At 36.2% G+C, this 14,666-nt stretch overlaps 1 protein-coding gene across 5 annotated transcripts in view; it reads right to left on the reverse strand.

Moving 5' to 3' along the window:
- Nucleotides 1-508: 508 nt before the first annotated feature.
- TMEM67 (transmembrane protein 67) overlaps nt 509-14,666 on the reverse strand; it is a 63,105-nt gene continuing 48,947 nt past the window's right edge. For all 5 annotated transcript variants that reach the window (XM_050800480.1, XM_050800485.1, XM_050800484.1 and 2 more), the window contains 6 exons: nt 13,496-13,612; nt 9,309-9,425; nt 9,100-9,204; nt 8,372-8,474; nt 3,195-3,337; nt 509-2,247 (listed from right to left, as the gene is read on the reverse strand). In XM_050800480.1, the coding sequence (XP_050656437.1) occupies nt 2,167-2,247; nt 3,195-3,337; nt 8,372-8,474; nt 9,100-9,204; nt 9,309-9,425; nt 13,496-13,612 (666 nt within the window). In that variant the 3' untranslated portion in view covers nt 509-2,166. The remainder of the gene's footprint in view (nt 2,248-3,194; nt 3,338-8,371; nt 8,475-9,099; nt 9,205-9,308; nt 9,426-13,495; nt 13,613-14,666) is intronic.

Raw genomic sequence — 14,666 nt, forward strand, 5'->3', positions numbered from 1 at the left:
GATTTTCCATTAAGCCGCACTGCTCACTGCTCCTTGACTTACATTTGTTTCCCCTCAGCTTTTATTTGTCACTATTTACAAAAAAGATACATGCTTCACGCTTGCAAGCGCTGAGTTAATGATCATTTTGAATGTTCCTCAATGTAGGTAATCAGCAAAGCCTTCTGAAAAGGCAGTTAGGACAGCAATGCCAGAGAAGCAAGCATTTACAAAACTCCCATAACAGAGACACTGGTCTACAGAAGTATTTTAGGGCCCTGTACATTTCTAAGGAGCACACAAAGTACACAACAGCTTATAAAGAACCTCTCTAGGTTTTGTTTCATTATGAAATGATGAAGAGACATCAAATGTTTCTAGAAAATCAGTAAAATCAGGGATATAAGATTCAAAGTACAGTGATTGGGTACTACAGAAATAGACAAAGGGTAATGAATCTAGTGAATAATTATGCACATGATCAGGAAATGTAAATTGTGACAATGTGAACAAAGGAGTCGACAGTGTATGAAAATCTGAACACATTTTTATGCATCTAACCAAAATAAAAATATCATACAAAATTAATTTAGAATGATTTTAAATGTTTTCTCTGTTTTAATTTATCAGCAAGTAAGCCAATTGATCCTTTATTGTGAAATTTAATACTTAAAAACATTTGCACTAAAATTAACTTCTTCTATGTTGAATGATGGTTGAATTTCTTTCATACGTTTCTGACTGAGTGGTTTTAAAAATCCATGCCGGTACATGTATTTATCTCTGCAGCTTTTATAAAGGCATTCCTGTACTGTGATCCTTCAGAAACTGCACTTTCAAAGACTTCCTTTTCAGTCATCCTCAAGATTCAGGGAAATGTAAAAGATTCAACTTTGGCAATGGCTGGGACCTCTGCCCCAATAATGCTATATTCCTAAATGCTACTCCGTGAGATATACATTAATGAAATAGAAAACAGAAACACCAAATGTTTTAGTATATATTTTCAACTGAGAAAATATAAACAATATTTATACAGTATTCCATTTTAAGTATTTACACAGCATTAACATAGAAAGCAGTGAGAAACGATACATTTACAGTTTTTTGTTTTTGTTTTTTTCTGAGACAGGGTCTTGTTCTGTCGTCCAGGCTGTAGTGCAGTGGTGCTATCTGGCTCACTGCAGCCTCCACCTCCTGGTTTCAAGCAATTCTTGTTCCTCAGCCTCCCAAGTAGCTGGGATTACAGGCCACCACATCCAACTAGTTTTTGTATTTTTTGTAGATATGGGGTTTTGCCATGTTGGCCAGGCTGGTCTTGAACTCCTGACTTGAAGTGATCCACCCGCCTTGGCCTTCCAAAGTGTTGGGATTATAGGCGTGAGCCACAGCACCCAGCCTTACTGTTTGCTATTTACAATCTTTAAACATAATTGAAAAGCAAAGATAACTCTTAAAATATTAAGTAATTAAAAAATATAAAAAATGATATTGGGAAAAATGTCATATATGATAACTTAATAAATGTAAACTATATTAGAAATGCAAATATATTGCATGGAAAGAGCATACTGACCTAATACAGGTATACAAAGGAATGAAAAGGTATCATTTCATGAGATGCATATCAATCCAACAGTGAATTAATCCACTGCCAACTAGGGTAAGCAATTAGAATAAGGCAAATTGAATCAGCAATAATACAATTTAAAATTTCTAAGTAAACTTGAAAATATCTTTCAACATTTATTTAACCACAAGCACACAAAACATGAAAATATCAAACTGAAAACTAGTCTTAAACTTGGAATCGAATTACTTTGTCAATGTGAGAAAATTCAGGCAGCTGTCAGTTTATAAAATAATCCACAGAGAAAATTGATGGGGACTGTTTTAATTATCATTAAAAAGTATTATGCTGAAAGCAACATTTAGATTTTTTTTTGGCCTCACTGTCAGTGTTAATTTATTATTTACTGCATTAAATACCACACACAATGGGAAAACAATATTTTCTGTTTTATCACATTATATATTCCAAGTTATAAAAATAAATCTTTCTGCAAATAAAAAACAAAAACAGAATAGTTTGCATTAAAAGTTTTTAAAATATGGCAAACTAACCTGATATCATGACATTTTTTTGGCCATGATTATACTGAGTCTTTAAGTTATTTATTCAGGAAGTTAAATCAAAAATCTTTGATCCACCAATGTTTTGGACACCAAATTCTTTTGTCCTACTGTATTACGGATATATCTAAAAATCTGGAAAATTAAAATAATTCAGAATGAAAAGAAATATAAACAAAATTAAATATGCACATCAGTTAAAACATCTAGATTAAATTAGCTAATTCTCTCAACTATTTTCATGTATCAGGCATCTGAATCCCATGGTGATACACAAAATTATTTCAAGATGATAATTTTGTTCATAGTTTCAAAGCAATGTATGTTCCCATTTAGAGTAAATTCTTATGAATTAATAATACAAATTCTCTCATGTTCACAGGGATACATTTTAAAATATTTAGAAAGGCAACTTTCTTCTAAGTCTAAAACTAAGGAAACATCAAAAGAATCTACTCGCTAGGGAGAGAATTTCTGCACAATTCTAGATCACTGTCAAGGACTAATAAATTGCATCTTACTCATATATACTTCTTTGACATAGTGGAGAATATTTAGTTGATAATAACACCATTTCAAGAACAGATTTGCCATTTCTTGAAATCTCTATTTCAGGGTCCACACTCATACAAAAAGTTGCTTTTCATCTACACTGGTAGACGAGGTGTCAAAGCTGCAGGCTAAAGGGGGCTTCCCTTTGGTGCTGAGCCCTGAGCTAGCTTTCCAGTGCCTGTTTTTTTGTTACTTAACATCTGGTGGAGAGGGTGGATGGGACTCTAATTACTGTTCACTTGTAGCATCTAGGAGACTAGTAGTTAAATGTCTTCCTATAGGATTCCTCTTCCATGTATAATCAAGCAACTGATGCCCTCCACTAGACCTCAGTATTTCATTGACCCTAAAGGACAGAGTACAGTTGTTTGAAATGTTATTCCTCCTTTTGGTGGGGTTAGTCATATTCTAAACCTTTACAAAATTGTAGTAAAAGTAGACATTGTTACTCTCTGCTATGAAAATATCTACTTCTAACATATTTCTCTCAAGAAAATGAAGGGAAATGTAGAAAAATTTTTAAAATTTACCTCTTGTTGTAGATATGTAAGGAAGGATGCTAAAATAAAATTTTGGCAAGCCAAATCCACAACACAGAAGAACAGCAGATCAAAAATAAGAAGGGTAGCTTCATTTCCATAATACAGGACACTGCTGAAAGAATAACCTTCATCTATTAAAAAAGTTTAGAAAATATAAATTAGAAATTTAAAAAAGGAACAAGTCTGTGATAAATTTCTGGTGACAAAATCTGGATATTTAAAAATAGCACATTAGAAACATACTATATACAATAATTCATGGCTTACACAAAAATAAACAAAATAATTAAATTAAAAATAAACAAAAATTTTAAGATTTGCTCATCTAAAAGAGGTTAGTTAAAAAACTCATAACACCTCCTATAAAGCAGTTTTAACATTAGGACCAATGGTTGGTAACTGCTAGTAGTGTAAGTTTCAAAGACCAGTTAATAAATAGCCTTTCTCTATTTCTTTATGTAACTAAAAGCTAAATTAATCTTACAAACATTCCCTAAGATAGAGTATATTAGAGAAAAAACCCAGCAAGGCACAGAATAGTACACAGTGTTCAAGAGTTCAATAATTTATTTCAAATAGTCCCCTTAAGGTTTTGCTCTAAGTTCTCTTCTCACTCCACCAGCGGGTTTCATCCTTATTGGGATGTGAACACCCTTTTAAAAAGATTATGATGAGGCCGGGCACAGTGTCTCATGCCTGTAATTCCAGCACTCTGGGAGGCTGAGGCAGGAGGACTGCTTGAGGCCAGGAGTTCAAGACCAGCCTAGGCAACATAGCGAGACTCCATCTCTACCAAAAAAAAAGAAAAAGGATCTGGTGGTGCACACCTGTAGTCTTAGCTATTTGGGAGACTGAGACGGGAGGAGTGCATGAACCCAGGAGTCTGAGGTTATAGCGAGCTATTAATATGATTGCACCACTGCACTCTAGCCTGGGCAACAGAGCAAAAACCTGTCTCTAAACAAACAAACAAACAAACAAAAAACTACAAAAGCCTGATGCAAGCTAAAGACCCTTCCACCAGGAAAAAAAAAAACAAAAAAAACTATACATATACAAGTCTTGCCAACAATTTCAGGGAAATCCAGAAAACCACTGAAGCAGCCCGGGGATACCCAGTTAGGAACATCTGCTTTATACAAGGGGGCATCTGGAGTGCTGGTAATGTTCTCTCTTGAAAGGGTACTAGTTACAGGGGTATATTCAGTTTGTGAAAATTCACTGACCTATAAGTTATATCCTTACAAAATATGCACATTATACTTGCATATATAATCTTAAAAATAAACCTGTTTTACATACTGTCTCTTGGTGATTTTCTACTAACACTGCTCCAGCAATGACTTCATATGATAGCAACTCCTCAATTTATTGTGTGCTTCTACTTTCTCCTACGACCTGGTCCCTTATATTTAATGCCTACTGGATACCTCTTCCTAGATGTCCTAAAGTACCTCAAGATGCAACATACTGAAAACTAAATTCATCCTCTTTCCCTCAAAACCTGGTCCTCCTTCTGTATTGCCTCTGTTATTGAAAGGCACCACCACCCACTTAGTCACACAGCCAGAAGTCTGGATAATTTTTGACTAGTCTTTTCCCTTAACATTTCTGGCAATCCTTTCTTCTCTAGCCCCACTGCTACTGCCTTAGCTCATAGTCTCATCAGCTCTTGATGAAGACGAAGATAGTGAGGCCAGGAGCGGTGGCTCACACCTGCAATCCCACTTTGGGAGGCTGAGGTGGGCAGGTCACTTGAGGTCAGGAGTTCGAGGCCAGCCTGGCCAATATGGTGAAACTCCATCTTTACCAAAAACACAAAAATTAGCCAGGTGTGGTGGCAGGCACCTGTAATTCCAGCTACTCGAGTAGCTGAGGCAGGAGAATTGCTTGAACCTGGGAGGCGGAGGTTGCAGTGAGCCAAGATTGCGCCACTGCACTCCAGCCTGGACAACAGAGCGAAACTCCATCTCCAAAAAAAAAAAAAAAAAAAAGAAGAAGATAGAGAGATGGAAGAATACAGTTAGAAAGAGGAGGAAGAGGAAGGAAGACTGAAGGAGAAAGGAAGAAAAAAAGCAGGAAGAAAGAAGGTGACTATTGTATTATTAAAAATAATAGGGCCAGGCGCGGTGGCTCACGCCTGTAATCCCAGCACTTTGGGAGGCCGAGGCGGGCAGATCACCTGAGGTCACGAGTTCAAGACCAGCCTGGCCAACATGGTGAAAACCCGCCTCTACTAAAAATACAAAAATTAGCCAGGTGTGGTGGCACACGCCTGTAATCCCAGCTACTTGGGAGGCTGAGGCAGGAGAATCACTTGAACCTGGGAGGCGGAGGTTGCAGTGAGCCAAGATCACACCACTGCGCTCCAGCCTGGGCAACAAGAGTGAAACTCCATCTCAAAAAATAATAATAATAATAATAACATTTCCTTTTCTGAGTGCCTGTCCATAACAGATACTTTACTGGGTTCTTTATATTAACACATAATAACTCCACAAAACTTTTAGAGGATTGTAACCAATTTTACAAAGAAGGCATTAAAGTTCAGAAAGGCTAAGCAAGTTTCTCAAAGTTCACAAAGCCAGTAAATGGTAGAGTCAGGTTTTGAATCCAAGACCAGAAGACTTTGAAAGCTACAATATTTTTGTTTGTCTGTTTTTGTTTTACAGAGACAGGGTCTTGCTCTGCCACCCAGGCTATAGTGCTACGGCATGATCATAACTCACTGCAGCCTTGAACTGCTCAAGTGACCACCTGCCTTGGTCTCCCAAAGGGCTGGTATTACAGGTGTGAGCCACTATGCCCTGGAGGAAAGCTATAATCCTAATGTCTAAACTATGCTATTACAATTTTGCATCTATTTAAACTCAACTTGTAACCTACTAACAGAGTAATTCTCCAATTTACAAATCAGATCTGCTTAGCACCCTTCAGTGATATATCCATGTTCATTAGCAGTGGTTTCTTTTTCTTTTCTTTTCTTTTTTTTTTTTTTTAAGACAGAGTTTTGCTCTTGTTGCCCAGGCTGGAGTGCAATGGCGCGATCTCAGCTCACCACAACCCCCGCCTCCTAGGTTCAAGCAATTCTCCTGCCTCAGCCTCCCAAGTAGCTGGGATTACAGGTATGCACCGCCACTCCCGGCTAATTTTGTATTTTTAGTAGAGACAGGGTTTCACCATATTGGTCAGGCTGGTCTTGAACTCCTGACCTCAGGTGATCCGCCTGCCTTGGCCTCCCAAAGTGCTGGGATTACAGGCATGAGCCACCGCACCCGGCCCCATTAGCAGTGGTTTCTAAATCATTTTGATCATGCATCCCTATCAGAATAAGATGTTGAGCATGCAACCCATAATAGATATAATAGAAATATTTTATTAATTACTACTCCATATAAATTTAAAAATAGATTAATGGTGATTAAATTGCAAATTTATACAAATAGACATTTTAATATTTTCTTCTCATGCCTCCATGGATCAACTTATATACATCTTGTGGGGCAAAAAATTTAAAAAAAAATTTTAGAAACAACAGGTTTACAGAATAGAGTGAAACTCCTTAGTGTATCAGGCAAGGCCTTTGTAATTTGGTCTCTGCCTTCTTTATCTTTCAAGTGCTCTCTTCCACTGTGTCCCACTTCATATCAGACTTTATAAAGTTTGAAAGTGCATAATGCACTTTGTGCACTGTTTTTGAATCCCCTTTTCCCTGTCTGCATGAATGTCTTTGCCTCCCTCTCTTACCTTAATCCTCTCGGTTGACAAACAGCTACTGAGTTTTTAAAACTCAGTTCAAACTTCTCCATGTTGCCTCTTCTGGCTTTACCTCATATCTGGTTAGATTTTCTATGCTCCCTTCTGTCCCCGGCACAACCTGTGCCTGTACAGACTTCTATGCCAGTACCACCCTCTTTATTCACATGTTTGTCTTCTATAGTCTGTTAAACAAGATACCCAAGGTAGGGATCATTCGTCTGTGTATCTCAGACTGACACAATATCTGGCATGCAATAACATATGGGTAAAGGATATCTAGGCCAGGGCATTGGTTATACCACTTCCATTCTTACTCATACGTCATCAGTCATACTACAAATGACATGTATACTATCTTTTTAATATGAAACCAGGTTTAATCACTATTCCTGTCACAAATATTAGCAATTTTTACAAACTTGGATAAGATAAAAACTTAAGTATTAAAGATTAATCACAAATGTTATTCTTCTTTAAGTGTTTCATATGTTTGGCATTAAATGAACGTTCCAATAAAATCTGAATTTTATTTGTTTTACTATCTCTTCCATGTGGACTGTTGATTCTGAAATTCACCTTTTCTACTTTCTTATAGAATCTTTTATGTGTTTGTTTCCTGCTATATGACATAATAAAATAGAACACAGAAAAGAATTATAATTCATGAGGTTAACTGAGTTCATTGTATTTCCTTTGTTTTTATGTAAAGTTGTTATTATTATTTGAAACAGAGTTTCACTCTTGTTACCCAGGTTGGAGTGCAATGGAGTGAACCCAGCTCACTGCAACCTCCACCTCCCAGGTTCAAGTCATTCTCCTGCCTCAGCCTCCCAAGTAGCTGGGACTATATGTGCCTGCCACCATGCCTGGCTAAATTTTGTATTTTTAGAAAAGGCAGGTTTCACCATGTTGGCAGGTTGGTCTGGAACCCCTAACCTCAGGTGATCCACCTGCCTCAGCCTCCCAAAGTGCTGGGATTACAGGTATGAACCAATGCGCCTATCCATAAAATTATTAAATCAAAAGAAAAATATCAGCTGGGCTCGGTCGCTCATGCCTGTAATCCCAGCACTTTGAGAGGCCAAGGTGGGTGGATCACGAGGTCAAGACATCAAGACCATCCCGGTTAACATGGTGAAACCCCGTCTCTAGTGAAAAAAATTAACCGGGCGTGGTGGTGGGTGCCTGTAGTCCCAGCTACTCAGGAGGCTGAGGCAGGAGAACGGCGTGAACCCGGGAGATGGAGCTTGCAGTGAGCTGAGATCATACCACTGTACTCCAGCCTGGGCGATACAGCGAGACTCCATCTCAAAAAAAAAAAAGAAAAAAAGAAAAATATCTACAAGCACTTTTTTCTCAAACTTTGAAAACAGTTATCAAGTTCTACAAAGGGATTTAAAAGATACCATTGTAAAAGATGCTTTTTTCCATTGGTTCCATGAATTCCATTCCAAGAATTCTTTCAAGAAGCAACTTATCTTTTATAAAGTAATCCATTTCCTTATGAACCTAATAAAAAAAAAGACAGCATCATTTCAAAAACAGCAGTGAAATAAATGCTTTGCAATTAATGTAAAATCAGCAGGAGAGAAAATGAAAAATGAACAGTACACAAAGAAAATCTGTTCTTCAAAAAGACTGAATTTACTACACTGAAACCTGTAACAAACTTCTCTATAGGAATGTTTTAAATTTTAAATGCCCTTACTGGTATTTAGGGCTAGATATACTGAAAATCAATTTATAAAATGCTTTTCAGAAGTACAATCATAGCATAACACAAGGATTTCAATAATGAATAATGCAGTAATATTTTGGGAACTGGCTAACAAAATTCCAGTGCAGATATAGTATAAGGGAATCATCATTATGTTAACAGACAAAGAAAATTTCATTTTACTTTTGCATAACCTAACTCTATCCCTAAGCCATAGTTTGTTAATGGCTAGAAATGTCTTTTAAAAATATATTATTCCTAAGTATTGAATGTGACAGACAAAAAAAGGGAAGGTCCTAAGCAGGGGAGTTCTAAGTTTACTGACTTGGTTGACTTGGAGAAATAATTGACATTCTCACTTAACCTTTTAAAAACTGCATTTGATCCCAGCTTAAATATAAATGTTGACATACATACATGGTCAATGAAGGAGCCAAGAAATTTATTCATCATATGATATGCCTTTATACTCTGCTCAAAAGTATTTTCTGATGAACTCAATAGTCTAGCAGGACCATTTTTCTAACGTAAAAAAGAGAAATGAATAAATACAAAGTCTTATGTTCTTGGTATCTAAAAAACATTAAATATTGACAGAATATATCTGAACTGTACTTTATACAAACCCTTATTAGTGTCTCATGAATTCTGTCATAATGTTGTCTCATCTGGTTAGAAATTGCAATCTCAAAAGTCTGACCATCTGTGTTGGGTACCAAACCTCGCTGGCTACACAAATTTTCCTGAAAAGTTAAAGAATTTAAGTTAAGATCAAAATTATAAAAAATTTCCTGCCTCAAAAAGAAAATACAGACTGTTTTTTAGCTGTTATCATGTATTACAAGATTCAGGTGCTAAGTGAAATTCACTGAAACTGTATTTGAGAAACAGATTCTACCATTATCCAAGGTTCCCAGATTTTGCTAATTTCTGCTTTATTCTAATTCATACTCCCTTACAGGTCTTTATATCATCTCCTTTGCTCTAATTAAAAAAAAAAAGAAAAATACATGTATATTTATCTATATATTTACATGTATATTTATATTTATATTTATGTATATTTACATGTATATTTATCTATAATATCTAAATATATATATTTATATATTTATATTTATCACATATACATTTATATATTTAAGTAGAGCATATATATATTTTTAGGTAGAGTATATATATTTAAGTAGAGCAAAGGAGATGATATAAAGACTATATATATGTTTATTGTATATTGATATTCTTAGCTTCCCTTATAATGAAGATTATTGCTCTTTTAATGTATGCTGAAAGGTCTTGCTTTGGAGTTAACTAGTTTTATAATTGCAAATGATCTTTTTTGTTTTCTAAACATTTTTGAGATGCTTCCTTAATTAATTCCAATAAAACATAGTGATACATGACCAAACAGTTAATGTTATGAACCAGATATCCATATTCATTTTGGGTTTCCCTGATACAACTTGGATCCTGACAACCACAAATATGTAAAAAATTTTTGGCCGGGCGCGGTGGCTCAAGCCTGTAATCCCAGCACTTTGGGAGGCCGAGGCGGGCGGATCACGAGGTCAGGAGATCGAGACCATCCTGGCTAACACGGTGAAACCCCGTCTCTACTAAAAATACAAAAAGAAATTAGCCGGGCGTGGTGGCGGGCGCCTGTAGTCCCAGCTACTCCGGAGGCTGAGGCAGGAGAATGGCGTGAACCCGGGAGGTGGAGCTTGCAGTGAGCCGAGATCGCGCCACTGCACTCCAGTCTGGGCGACAGAGCGAGACTCCGTCTCAAAAAAAAAAAAAAAAAAAAAATTTTGATTGGATTGATGCTTCAAGGCTCGACTCAAGTTCTCTGGCCTATATAAAGCCTGTCCACCTACTCCAGAGGTTAATATTTTCCTTCTTTGTCTAAATCTAACCTGAAAACATAATATGGCACTTGGCTTTCTACACAGTTAAAGGGAGAATACATATAGTGAACTTCTTTATTGAAATTTTTTTTTTCTTGATTAAAAACATGCATGCCATTGCAGAAAATTTACAAAATAAAGAGAAATACAAAAAAGAAAAGAAAAAGAATTACCTAGTCTCAACACCCAGAAATATAGATATATTAAGGAATTTCATTTCCAGTCTTTTGTCTAAGGGATGTACATATAAATCGCATAAAATTGGGATCACAATGACTTCTTTTTCACTTAACGTTATAGCCTGAGCAATTCCCCATGTCATTAAATATTCTATAAAACATGATTTTACCATCTACTTAAGATTTCACCATAAAGGTAAGAGAATTTATTTAATATTCTCCAATTTTTACATACTTTTTCCCTTATAAATAACTCCTGTGATAAAGATCCTGAATTTAAGTAGCTGTTCATATTGTTAATTTTTCCTTGAGTTAACATTCATAAAATCAGTGAATTAAAGATCATGAACCTTAAAAAGCTCTTGGTATATACGTTGCCCAAACACTTTCAAGAAGGTCTGCATAAATTCAACCTGCCACCAGTAGCTTTGTGGTTGCCCATTTCACTGTGTCCTTGATGCTATTAAGTATTAGCTTTTCTAAAAAAATTTTGCTAATTTGAAGAGGGGAAAATCATTATTTTTATATTCAGCTCTTTGATTATGAGTTAAAATCTTTTTAGAGGTTTATTAGTGTCTATTGGTCATTTTTCCATTGAGATTTTAATTTAGTGTTTTCTTAGTGATTTGCATATCTTTCAATATTGTTATCAATATCTTTGTCATATTTATTATAAGTATTTTACTCTAATTTACTACCTTTTATTTATGATTGCTTGATATGTAAATGTACTATATTAATAAAGTAACATCAATTAATATTTTTTTGATGCTTTCTATTCTTTATCCTTAGAATATCATCCTCCAGTCTGAAATATTCTTTTCTAGGTTCTTATGGCTTCATGTTTTACATTTAACTTTTTAATCACAAGGTAATTTCTAATGTTTAATCAAGTGATCCAGTTCAATGTATTAAATAAATTCTTCTCTGAAATGCCATTATCACGTATCAAATTCTTACAAGTCACAGGTATGGCCCTTAATCACTAAATCCTCTTGGTTTTTCTGCTTAAGCACATCCTATTCTCTAAAAAATTTTATTATGGAAGTTTTCCAAATGTACATAGTAGAGAGAATAGTAAACCACTCACTACCTAGCTTCAGCAATTACTAATATTTTATCAATTTTGTTTCATCTATCCTCCCAAATTTTCTTTTTTCTTAGAGTATTTTAAAGTAAAACCCAGACCATGTCATTTCATCTGTAAATGCTTTGTATGTATTTCTAATAAGAACTTTAAAATAAATAACTACCATGCCATTTTCATACCTAACAAAATTAGTTATTTCTTAACATTTAGTCCACTAAAAATCTCCCAGATTTTTTAAATAGTTGGTTTGTCTGAATCAGGATCCAAATAAAGTCCACATATTGTATCAGATTGGTTTGTTTTTCAAATCTTTCTTATAATGTAATAGTTCGTACACTGCCACCATCATCCTTCCTTTTGTTTTCATGCCATTGATTTGTCTGGAGACACTAAGTAATTTATCCTGTGAGGCAGCCTATACCCAGACCTGGCTAATTACTTTCTATGGCGCTATTTAATTTGTCCCTTTATCGCTTGTATTTCCTGTAAACTGGTGATTAGGCTAGAGGGTTGATTATACTCAGGTTCAGTTTTTTAGGCAAAAATACTTCATTGGTGTTATATACTTCCTACTGCATCATGGCAGGAAATGTATATGTCAGTTATCCTTATTTTTATTTACAGGGCGTCTAAATTACGTCAACCTGATCCCTCATTATAAAGTTCCCTGTCAACAATGACTTAATTGTTTAGCATCCACTGATGATGGCAGATTACATTCATCAATCCATTAGTCGCTGCAAAATGTTAATTTTTCTAACTTAGAATTCCTTCTACTTTCTTCTATAAAGAGAAACTTTCCCTCATGAATTATCTGGTTACTGTGAAATACAGTTCATATAGGAACTACAAGATAAAATTAGATTCTTTGCCTTTGTGGATGTTCAGGGTGAGCTGGTCCCTAGCAATTTTTTTTTTTTTTTTTTTTTTTTTTTGAGACAGAGTCTCGCTCTGTCGCCCAAGCTGGAGTGCGGTGGTGTGATCTCGGCTCACTGCAAGTTCCGCCTCCTGGATTCAGGCCATTCTGCCTCAGCCTCGTGAGTAGCTGGGACTACAGGCGCCGGCACAACGCCCAGCTAATTTTTTTTGTATTTTTGGTAGAGACGAGGTTTCACTGTGTTAGCCAAGATGGTCTCGATCTCCTGACCTCATGACCCACTCGCCTTGGCCTCCCAAAGTGCCGGGATTACAGGCGTGAGCCACCATGACCGGCAGCCTCTAGCAACTTTCAAAGTGATCAATAGGCCAGGTGCGGTGACTTACGCCTGTAATCCAAGCACTTTAGGAGGCCAAGGTGGGTGGATGACCTGAGGTCAGGATTCAAGACCAGCCTCGCCAACATGGTGAAACCTCGTCTCTACTAAAAATACAAAATTAGCCGGGTGTAGTGGCAGATGCCTGTAGTCCCAGCTGCTCAGGAAGCTGAGACAGGAGGATCACTTGAATCCAGGAGGCAGAGGCTGCAGTGAGCCAAGATTGGGCCACTGCACTCCAGCCTGGGTGACAGAGCGAGACTCCATCTCAAAAAAAAAAAAAAAAAAGTTATCAATAAAGACTTTAAAAAAAAAAAAAACAAATCCAAGATTTATAAGAATCCATTTCTCAACTTAAAAACAAAAAGATGTAAAACATTTTCATACCGCTTCTCTTTTAAGGTTCATATTCATTTCTTCCATATTAGTATCTGCATGCCCATGTACTGATCTACCATGAATGTAATATCCAAAACATTTGTGGGATAATAGAAACACTGATATCTATAAAAAGAGAATAAAAAGAAGCAATTAGCAACTCTTATGCAAAACAACAAAAAATTAAGTTTTCCTTAAAATTGCTTTCTTTTTCCCAAAATAATGAAGATTGTATTCTTGGGAAATATATAAAGAGGAATATACAGTAATCAAGGATAATAAGGTTTTTTTTTAAAGTGTTTGAAAAAGAGATTGAAGATATTTTCCAAGAAAGGGAGAAATAAGTCTGTGCAACATAGGGAGACTCTTTCTCTACAAAAAAAAAAAAAAAAAGTTGAGTCGTTGGTGGTGCACACCTGTGGTCCCAGCTACTTGGGAAGCTGAGGTGGAAGGATTGCTTGAACTCAGGAGGTCAAGGTTGCAGTGAGCTACGACTGCACCACTGTACTCCAGCCTGGGTTACAGTGCGAGCCTTTTCTCGAAAAAAAAGAAAAAAAAAAAAGAAAGGAAAAGAAGAAACAGCGTTGATATACAAACAATTTTCAGGGGTGCTGGAATTAATGAACTACTTGGAAGCATAAGAAATTCATAATTAAGAAACTGTAAATAAAGGTGAAAAAAACAGGCTGGGCACAGTGGCTCACACCTGTAATCCCAGCACTTGGGGAGGCTGGAGGCAGGTGGAGTTCAAGACCAGCCTGGCCAACATGGTGAAACCCCATCTGTACCAAAAATACAAAAAAAAAAAAAAAAAATTAGTCCAGCAGAGTGGTGCACACCCGTAATCCCAGCTACTCAGGAGATTGAGGTGTGAGAATTGCTTGAACCCGGGAGCCAGAGGTTGCAGTGAGCCAAGATGGTGCCACTGCACTCCAGCCTGGGTGACAGAGCAAGACCGTTTCCAAAAACAAACAAACAAACAAACAAAACACACAAAAAAAGATGAAAAAACTAAGGCAGTAAATATTAACTTGTAGCTCATTATAATTATCTCTGGAATTAACAACCAGTGGAAAATTGGACCAAAAATTCAGTCATACCAAATGACTTTTAAAGCCTCTCTTAAACTCATGACCTTTAAAAAGGGAAAGTAAAGTTGCAAGATGAAGTCAGAAAGTAC

Source organism: Macaca thibetana, chromosome 8 (genome assembly GCF_024542745.1).
Source record: "Macaca thibetana thibetana isolate TM-01 chromosome 8, ASM2454274v1, whole genome shotgun sequence".
Classification (NCBI taxonomy): Eukaryota; Metazoa; Chordata; class Mammalia; order Primates; family Cercopithecidae; genus Macaca; species Macaca thibetana.